Raw genomic sequence first — 10,324 nt, 5'->3', positions numbered from 1 at the left:
GCGATTGTTACCTGTGTTGTTAGTTTTTACTTTGATCGAAGCAAAGCGCAGACGACCCGGTGATTTAGAAAAGATTTCCGAGGAATTGCATAGAAAATACAAAACAAACAACGTGGACGTTTTTCCTACAAATTTCGAAACGGTAGACTTTGGTCACGTTTATAAAGAAGCGAATAAAAATCCAAATTATCAACGTATTGGTAAATTCGAACCCGATATGACGGAACCTAGGAATTTAGAACACGCAAGACAGTTGCTTAGGGAAGCTGGTAGTGATTTTGCATCGGCAAAGAAGTTTGAGGAACCCTTAGGATTTGCTAATCCTCGTGATGCTATGAGGTATCTTAATCCAAGTGGAAGAAGGGAAGGGTATGAGACAGACAGGATGGCATATCGGCCTGTGGGGATAAAAAATGTAAGTTACTTCCAAGATAACTTGTTACGTAACACTGCTGTTATTATGTAGAAATAGAACGGTGGTGGTGGCACCTCCGGAGGCGAACCACGTACCTCCAAACTTGCTCCCGTGGGTTATGTTAACATTGTTGTTAAGGCAGTGATAGCCTAGTGGTTAAGAAACTCGGCCTCTTAATCGAGAGGTCCGAGGTTCATATCCCAGGCACGCACCTCTGATTTTTTAAAGTTATGTGCGTATTAGAAATTAATTATCACTTGCTAAACGGTGAAGAAAAATATAGTGAGGAAACCTGCATACCTGAGAGATTTATAAAAAAATCTCAAAGGTATGTGAAGTCTACCTATTCTACGTTTAAGGAGTTTGGTGGAAAGTCTAATCTTATATTCTTTTACATAAATAAATACCTAGTAAATGATGTAAAACAGCTCATTATGAAAGGAGTCTGCACAATTGGAAAGATTTAATGATAATAATGATTTCAATTGCACTTTGCACCCACAGTATCCGGTGGCTAAAAATAATCCAATTGAAGAAGAATTGAAACAGAATCGACCCACTCCTATTCCACCTCTGGAAATTCGATCTCCAGAAGAAAGGAATAACTTCTACACAAATAGGAGTGGGAAGCATGAATACTTTTCAAGATCAGGCTTTGATTTACTATCAGGTGACACACACTATGAAGGTAACTGGACAACATGCAAGGAATTTGCCAAAGGAGCAGTTTTTCATCCTGATGATGTAATAGATATAGGATGGGTGCCATTTTACATCTGGTCCAACAGACAGTTTACGACTGCAATTGTTCATACGTTTTCGTATCTGACAAAAAAGGTAATGTGTTTTACGCTTTTATGTGCTGTTTATATATATATTTTTATAATATGGAGTAGCAGACGAGCATGCAGTCCATCTGATGGTAAGTGGCTACTGCCGCCAATGGACATCTGTAATCAACCCCAAATAGGATTAGATATTCGTACCGGAGGTTGGCCACAGATGCGCCGCTATCCCTGAGGACTAAGCTGGAACGCCTCGGAAAAGTATGTCTCCCTTACCACACCCTTCAAACCAGAACACAGCAGGGCTTAACACTACTATTATTAGGCTGAAATAGTTGTGGCGGTAGTGCCACCGGAGTCAAACCACAGAGGGTCTGATGCCGATCATAGATACTTTGCCTCTTCTAAGGTCCTCATACGTAAGTTTTTCTGCTTTATAACCGAATTCAAAAAAGGAGGTTCTGTATTCGACAGCTATTTGTATGTATGTATGTGTGTATGCTTGTATGTCCGCGATATTCTCAGAAACTCTCGATCCAATTGGTTTGGAGTTTTGGTTATATTAAAAAAATCTTATACACAGTCATAATTATATTATTATATTTTTGTCTTCGCCTTCTAGGTTGTTAAACAATACAAGGAAACTTATGGTCCATATCTAAGTATGAAAGTCGATTGGGAAGAACCGAAATTACTTATGAAAGAGTTAACGGATATGTTATTGATTGCTGGCGACAGAAAAGGATTATTTTATGGCATCCAAATAATCGATTTGCCGGATAATGTAAAAAGTTAGTAGAATTATATTCAATATTGTTTGTTTTAAAACGACAATTAAATCATAGATAAGTATGTTTGATGGTCGCAATATTATAAGTCATTTTTTGTTAATCACTAATTCTCATCTAAAAAGGGTTTTGAAATAATAATATGAGCATGCAGGGGATCTAAATGTAGTAAATTAATCATAATTAACGATTGGGACTTTAGTCGTGTAAATCGCTATACAACGTTTATATAATTCACATCTTAATATTCCAGATTTGGACAATTTTCAAATACCTGTCATAGTCCTTCGATTAAAGATAGTCGATCCTTACTTAGCATTGATGTATTGTAATGAAAAATACGCTACTATAATGGCTGCATCTGGGAACGAACCTGGATCCGCTGAAGAAAAAATGGCAGAGGCAAACCAGGCATTAAAATTTAAAGGCATCGGAAAGCCAGCAGATAGAGATATAAAGGCAGAAGCGATTAGAGCAAAATATAGGCAAGGACGTAGACTACACAATAGTACTTTATATGTATCATAGATTCGAGTTTATTTTATGTATATGTCGATGAAGCATTTTATGAATAAAATCATACTCTTGGTATTGGTAAATTGACATTTTAAAGAAATTTAGTATATTATATTGCTTGTGGTAATTATTATTTTATTTAAAAATTATAGTGTACATAATACATAACTGACTGATAATTTGCATGCTGACGAGGCAGAATAAGAGAACTGTATAATTTTAAGAACATTTGTTAACCTTATTCTAGCAAATAAAGATATAAACAATAAACAATACGCGTTAGTCGCCATCGGTTAACCGTTAACCGCTAGTGCGTAGGAGTAATGTTTATCCATAACATATTGATCTATTTCACCAATCACCATATTTCATCATCATTCTAAATGAATAATTATTAAATATGAGTAGTGACTTAAATTTAAAAATTATATGCAAATCTAAGAAATATATTGAATTGTTGTTGTGAACTTTTGTTTCTAATACACCCTGTGAGTTACTTGAAACCTGTACAGAAAAAATATTTACATAAGCACAAGAATTCGAAGCATTGACGACAACAACATCCTGGAAGACGTAACTACAAACAATGAAACAACTATTGTTATCAATTGTTATTGTTGTTTCTTGTTGTCATCCTTTCGCGGGAATATATTGACGAATCTAATTCTAGATTCGTTAAGTCTAGATCTAGTTAGTACAGTGATAGTACATAGTAGCGGAGATTTTTTTGGAAAAATTGAAGTGGTGGTAGTATTATCGGAGAATTTAAAGTTACTGAAAGCAAAGCAATGATCTGGCGTTTGTTAGTGATTGAGCTGTTCATGCATATTGTTCTGATCTCGCAAATATCTTCAAAGAAAAGATACTACGGTCCAGGTGGCTTAGAAGAACACGAAACGACGACGTGTGAGCAGTTTAGTCAAAATGCACGTTTTAACCCTTTTTCTGTCCTAGATTCAGAATGGATGGTCTTTTATTATTGGGGTCCTCCTCAAAGTCCGATTTATTATAAGTTTTATATTCCTGGAGAAGAGGTAAGTTTTATTTATTATCTACTTATTTTTGAAACAACAACCCTCCTTGCACTGAAAGGGCAAAATATGGCCAAAATATACACTATCAAATTACTATTTATTACTAAGACTTCAGTATTTTTACGCAAATTGATATAGGGTATTCAGCCAATGGTGGTTACCGTGAAAGCCTAGTGTGGGTTAGAAGACTTTACATACCTCTGAAAACATAATTAGTTAAGAAGAAGAAAGGACAATGCCCATGAAAGTATGGACCGCCGTCCAGAGTTGCGTCAAATTGAAACTTGTTGTGGACGATGTATAATTAACCAAATACTACCACCAATAATTATTTTTTAGATCAGCACCCGGGTTCTGAAGTTATTTACCGAAATGTTACATAACCACAAAATCGATAATATCCGACGATAGATTGATGGTCGGTTTTAACTGATAGTAGGTATCTATAATGTAGTTCGAATAACATATTCCATTTACTTTTAAAGGTAGTAGGTAAAAAAACCTAAAATAATCCTAAAAACCTAAAATAATGAATTCCGAGTATAAAATAAGGCCATTTTAATTTTTAAGAACAACAATCAACATTTCGTCTTATTTTATTTTAAATGAAACCGCCTTGTTCAAAGAAACTATTCTGATCGACAACCTATGTAAAAAAATCAAAAAATAATTTTAATATTACTTTCATTTTGATGCATGAGAAAAATCATTAATCAAAAAACTAATAGATCTTATTGAATTCCGAGTATAAAATTCCGCCATTTTAATTTTTAAGAACAACAATCAACATTTCGTCTTATTTTATCTTAAATGGAATCCCCTGTTCGAAGAAACTATTCTGATCGACAAATTATATAAAAAAATCAAAAAATAATTTTAATATTACTTTCATTTTGACGCATGAGAAAAATTAGTACCAAGAATGGGCATTCTCCTTTCAGTTAATATGCTTACGAGATTTTCTTTCGACGGTAACCGATAATACTTATGTATCTGCTATTAGTTTTTGATTTAAGCTATTCTAAGGGCTTGTTTTGTTTAGACGAATCCTAAGGTCATAGTAAAACAGACAATACTGTAAAACATTACTTATCTAAGTATTTATTTATTTAGTAGTAATGGCGCCCCTTTATAAAAATAAAATGTATATAATATGATATGTATTTATTTTTTTCTCTATTGATATATGTATTGTTTTTCATAGCGAGTACAATACTTAAAGAATAAACTAGAAGGCCATGTGAAAAAACCAATTAACTGGACATCGAAGTTTGTTTTAATGAGGGAAAAGCATGACATTACTACATTGCTGGTTGAGAGGAGTGACAGAGGAGAGTACGACCTCTACGTACCGTACAAAGGTATTGCCTATGGGTATATAACCAACTACATAGCAGTTGGTGCTGCCTGAAACACAGTCATTACCGTTTTTGAAGACTAATACAGTCTTCCTTCTCTGGTTTGCAAGACTGCTTCTCGACATACATAGGCGCTTTGTAATTGATATCACCACAACATCTATTACTCGTATTACTAGAAATATAGCCTGTTTTTGTTCACGAGGGGGAAACCTTCAAAAGGGACGCGGTGCCGTGGGAGCGACGCAGGGTTATGTGGGACGGCGGTATGCGACCACACATACCGCCGTCCTTCCCGGGGCCGCTGACCGGGCGGTTCGAACTCCCACTCTTGCCACCCGCGAACCCAGAATCCCCCGTTTAGTCGCCTCTTACGACAGGCAGGGGATACAGAAGCCCTTTCCCGGAACTACAGGGACAAGAAATATAGCCTATCAGCATAATTAATTTCTGGTGTCGAAATTAAACCTACTTCATAAGCTATTAATATGCAGCATCTTTGATTTTTACGTCGTCATTAACCCATTAGTGTCCCACTGCTGGGGTCTCCTCTCAGAATGAGGATTGGGGCATAGTCCACCGCGCTGGCCAAGTGCGAATTGTTAGACTTCACAAAGTTGCGTTGTGGTGTGTTGAAGTTACGCGCGTTAAACATTAATTATATAATTTCTTGCCAATACAGTAGGAAGAATATTTCATTAGAATTGTCTTACCTCTGTGCCACTGCTGGGCACGGATCACCTCTACTGAGGGGAGTTTTTTTTTTATAATATTGGAATAGCAGACGACCGTGCAGTCCATGGACATCTGTAATCAACCCCAGATAGGATTAGATATTCCTACCTGAGGTCGGCCACAGATGTCTCCCTTTCCACACCCTTCAAAACGGAACACAGCAGCGCCTAACACTGCTGTTATTAGAGAGAAATAGGTGTGGCGGTGGTGCCGCCGGAGTCGAACCGATTCAGGATCATTGTTACTGAACAATGATATAGTCTACGATGATAGCCAAGTGTAAGTTGGTATACGTAACGTGCCCTATAAGGTCGGTTTATTATTTTTAATAATTATTTTTAGAGATACAGTGTTATATCTTGAGACCAAGTTTTTTTACTATTTTGAAGTTAGCATTCTATAAATTGTAACTAATTTTTTAGGTCTAAAAAGTGGTGATATAATTGACCCTGTTGATGTGAGGTTTAAGCAGACTGGTGATAATAAGTATCTTGGTGTCATGTTATGCCACGTAAGTATAAACTTATCTATTGTAATTATGAAAGAAGCAAACGATGTAGATGGTATGTGGCTACTGCGTATCTGTACATAGATATCTGTAATACCCCAGATAATATATAGATAATAAGATAAGATTGCTACCTGAGTCGGCCATTGATGCGTTGTTAAATCTGATGACTAACCTCGGAATGCCTCGAAAAAGTATATCTCTTTTACTTACCTTTCAAACCAAAACACAGCAGCGCTTAACACTGTTGTTATTATCCAGACATAGGTGTGACTGTGGGGTTGTTGTAGTCAAACCACCTCCGAATAATTTTCTCGAACAATTGAAAAACACAAGTGACCAGGAGACCCAAGTGTGGTGGTTGCCGCCACAGTCAAACCACAAAAACTTAGAGTTTTCTGTTTAAAAAGACGTTTTCTACACTCACAGCCCCATACTAGGATTCCCTGTGCCGTGGGTGTCATGGATACATACAAAGACGAATACACAACATTCACCAGAACAGATATTCAAATTCATCATTCAAATGTGTCTGGACGGGGATTGAACCCGGAATCTTTTGTACGTCGACCGCCCCGCCACGCGGGACGATGTTTAACTTAAGAATTTGAATTGTATGTGTTATAATAACTTTTAGACCGACATGGTATACGTCATGGCAAGAATTGAAGACGTGCCTCCGAAGAACAAGATCCAAGACGCAGCGGCTAAGATCGGGTATCGCGGCCGTGGAGGCAAATCCTACCTCTACCAGGGCCACCAGTGGGTACCGATACCCGAAGCAGATGAACGGACGTTCTGGAAACCGGCAAAATATAAACCTTGGTATTTTAATGATTAAAATTGTTGACTAAGCGATCCGATGAATTTTCATTTTGCATGTTCCTTTATAATATGGATACATACTTATCCGAGGCGTTCCAGCGTAGTCCTCAGGGGTAACGGTGCATCTTTCGAACTCGAGTAGGAATGTAATCTTATCTGGGGTTGATTACAAATGTCCATGGGCGGCAGTAGCCACTTACCATCAGGTGATCTACATGCTCATCTGCTACTCCTCTACACTAATATTATAAAGAGGAAAACTTTGTTTGTTTGGTTGTAATGAATAGGCTCAAAAACTACTGGACCGATTTTAAAAATTCTTTCACCATTCGAAAGCTACATTATCCACGAGTAACATAGACTATATTTTATATGAAATATATTAGATAAATAGATTTTGAGGCGGTACAAAGTTTGCCGGGTCAGCTAGTGTTATATAAAAAAAATAAAAGCTACAGGCAATATATTAATATTTTCGTGTTGAAATAGGTTTATTCAACTAATTTGTTCAAATAGGTCCCTATTAGGAGTATAAATATTTAATGCTATTGTTCCAGCGACGCTTAAGGGCACGTTCTACCATTATTTTATAATTAGGCACTCCATTTTCCTCCTTAAATAATCATACTGTAAATTTAGGATTCAATGAGATTGTAAAGAGAAATTACTGTTTCCAAAAATGTATTTTTTTCATCGTGGAATACTGAATAGGAGTTATATAAGTGGTTGATAATTTCAAAGTTTAATATGGTTATCGCCAAACTGCTAGTCCGCTCTGAAGTTGTTGCGAGCGGGTGCAGTCATACAATTTGCTATGGCAACGAGACTCATTTCTATATTCAGAGCGGTCTAGCAGTTTTACGCGGACTATAACTTAAAGTGTGGTAATGTATACTCAATTACATATTGTACGTATTTAATTAAAATATTCTAAACTTATTTCAATATTAATAAAAAGCACTGGGCAAAAATTGTTGGTCCGAGATTCCAAAATAGACCTGGACATTTGATATTTCAAAGTTATGTGCGTTTTAGAAATGAATTATCAATTGTTAAATTACGAAGAAAATCGTGAAATTTCTCTACGCCTGAAAGATCTTAAAACAAGTTCTTAGTGGTGTGTGGAGTCTATCAATCCGCACTTGGTCAGCGTGGTAGACTGCGACTAAGTCTAAGAGGAGACTCATGCTAAACAATGTGGGTAGAAAAAGTAAAATTTACCTATATTTTAGAAAGAACGTCACTAGTACTTATAACTTTTCGCGTCAATCGTTGTCAATTTCAGCAATCTTGGAAATAATATCATTTTGTTAGATAAGGTCTTTGTCAGTTAAGTATAAAATATTTATCGCTCACATTTATAAAAGACGAAAGAACCAGATGGTTTGACGGAAGAGGTAACACCGCCATATCTATCGTGAAACCGTTCTTACATTTGGTGGAAGAATGTAGATGCCGGCTAACTCCATATGAAATAACCATCTTAGCCCTTAGAAGTTGTTACGCGTGTATGATCACATACTAATCTATTGCATTATCACACAATATCGTTGCATTGGCATATACCCTTTCAACAAAAAGACACTCATACTTCAAAGAGTTATTCTACATCAATAGACATATTTAGGATCTTTTAAAATGACATTTACTGTCTAGGTAAACTGTTCTAAGAGTTAGAAAGCGGTGAACACAAAGAAACAGCCTCCATTCCAATATTGGTGAGGTACTCGTCTGATCGCCAACGATAAACGAAATGTGAGTCAAAAAAAAATTATTCAAAAGGAAAAGATGAAATATTAAATACTTTTCTTTTGCCCAAGCAAATTGTAATGCTATTTTTGGAGTATAGTTGATAAATAAATATTTTATTACTTAGATATATGAAAACTTAGTTACGTAAATCAAAATTGAGAAGATTGACAGAGCTACTTATGGCTTCCTCCCGCAATAATTCAATTCTTCAATCCTCAACTCACGTCTGAAATGTGCCTAAAAAGAATAGAAATATTTAAGAATACATAATATGTATCTTCTTTATTATTTATGAAAGCTGTCGAAACAATTATTTTGATCGTCATCTCAATTAAAATTGAGAATTCCTATCGCGCACCCGCCGACGTCGAGACACATGTCTTACGGTAACTCTCTTGTAAAAGATATAAATTATATAATTTATGACATATTTTTAACGCAACCCTTACAATACGTTACCACTGGTTCAAGATCGAAAACTACAATATACGATCACAATTTCCTACTACGCCGATCCAATATGATATATGGTTATCATATTGAATCTAGGGACTTTTAATTGCATATTTTTAATTATAGCTTTGTTTTTGATCAATAAAAATGACCATAAAGTATTCTGTAGATCAAGAAATAGATATATTTTTAATTTTATAGCCATTTAAAACGGGAGCTGATTATTGTTCGTATTTAATAAGGGAGTTGTGTTTTATAAATGTATCTAGTGCAGATAGATAGATACGTAAAGTAATGTAATAAAACTTTCGAAGAGATGTAACTTATAATTACAGAATTAAAATAGTGACAAATTCAAATGCGACGATTCTATCGCCAAAGAACTCTGTCATCAACGGCTCCTATGTTCTTTTCAAACGAGTGATGATGCGTTCCTATTTGGGTATTCTTAATTGTTGCAACGTATTTTCGATCCTGTCTTTATGGATTTCTAAATAAATGTCAATGCTATAGGTTTAGGAAAATGAGTCAGGTAAGGAAAGAAACTTATAACTATAAGAAATAAACATAAAGACTAGAATTGAAATCCACAGTTTTGAAATAAATATGAAAATTTCAATAATCGAACCCATCAAAATTCGTAATCGTAATTAAATGAGTTATAAAGAACCTTTGTGAAAAACAGCAATGTTTTCACAAAGGCTCTTTTTACTTAGACTCATTGAATTTTTTGTAAGGAAAATTATAAATGACTTTACGAATGTTATATTTCCAGCAAAGAAGTATATTTCTCGATCATGATTTAGTTACTGTTTGGTTCAGAGTAGGGGACACTCAAAGCTCATGTGTGAAAAGGTTTCTCAGAAGTTTTACATTTCTATGGGTAATTAGCGATCATTTGTATTCTTTAGCGTATTACTTAATTTGCGGTCCATTTGAGAAACACTCATAAGTTACTATACATTGTGGAATATTTTACAGTTCTCGACAAGTTATTATATTAGTGCATGCATGGTACAATATAAGCAACGAGAAAATATTTGAATTATCGCTTTTAAGTTGGCTTTTCTCATTTCAAAATATTACTTTTGTTTATTTGTGGTAGAACTGTGTTCGACCGGTGGTAGTACCGCCCACGCATATTTCTGTTATAAC

General features: G+C 35.4%; 2 protein-coding genes across 2 annotated transcripts; both read left to right on the top strand.

The window, feature by feature from the left end:
• Positions 1-2,570, top strand: LOC140746536 (uncharacterized). Its single transcript, XM_073078689.1, has 4 exons — positions 1-415; positions 920-1,252; positions 1,823-1,991; positions 2,242-2,570. Exons 1-4 carry the CDS (start codon positions 218-220, stop codon positions 2,514-2,516), a joined length of 975 nt encoding a protein of 324 aa, XP_072934790.1. The 5' UTR covers positions 1-217; the 3' UTR covers positions 2,517-2,570.
• Positions 2,571-3,200: 630 nt separating this feature from the next.
• LOC140746488 (uncharacterized) lies at positions 3,201-7,531 on the top strand. The gene is made up of 5 exons (XM_073078641.1): positions 3,201-3,538; positions 4,743-4,899; positions 6,054-6,142; positions 6,777-6,964; positions 7,522-7,531. Exons 1-5 carry the CDS (start codon positions 3,293-3,295, stop codon positions 7,529-7,531), a joined length of 690 nt encoding a protein of 229 aa, XP_072934742.1. The 5' UTR covers positions 3,201-3,292.
• Positions 7,532-10,324: the final 2,793 nt, after the last annotated feature.

This window comes from Epargyreus clarus, unplaced genomic scaffold, assembly GCF_041222505.1.
Source record: "Epargyreus clarus isolate Ecla_fem2 unplaced genomic scaffold, WU_Ecla_fem_2.2 ptg000012l, whole genome shotgun sequence".
NCBI classification, from domain to species: domain Eukaryota; kingdom Metazoa; phylum Arthropoda; class Insecta; order Lepidoptera; family Hesperiidae; genus Epargyreus; species Epargyreus clarus.
This window is presented reverse-complemented; position numbering and strand designations above follow the sequence as displayed.

Coding starts and splice junctions, on each gene's coding strand:
- LOC140746536 (XM_073078689.1), top strand. CDS start 218: ATGACGGAACCTAGGAATTTAGAACACGCAAGACAGTTGCTTAGGGAA. Junction 416..919: donor GGCCTGTGGGGATAAAAAAT/GTAAGTTACTTC, acceptor TTGCACCCACAG/TATCCGGTGGCTAAAAATAA. Junction 1,253..1,822: donor TTTCGTATCTGACAAAAAAG/GTAATGTGTTTT, acceptor TTCGCCTTCTAG/GTTGTTAAACAATACAAGGA.
- LOC140746488 (XM_073078641.1), top strand. CDS start 3,293: ATGATCTGGCGTTTGTTAGTGATTGAGCTGTTCATGCATATTGTTCTG. Junction 4,900..6,053: donor CCTCTACGTACCGTACAAAG/GTATTGCCTATG, acceptor CTAATTTTTTAG/GTCTAAAAAGTGGTGATATA. Junction 6,143..6,776: donor TTGGTGTCATGTTATGCCAC/GTAAGTATAAAC, acceptor AATAACTTTTAG/ACCGACATGGTATACGTCAT.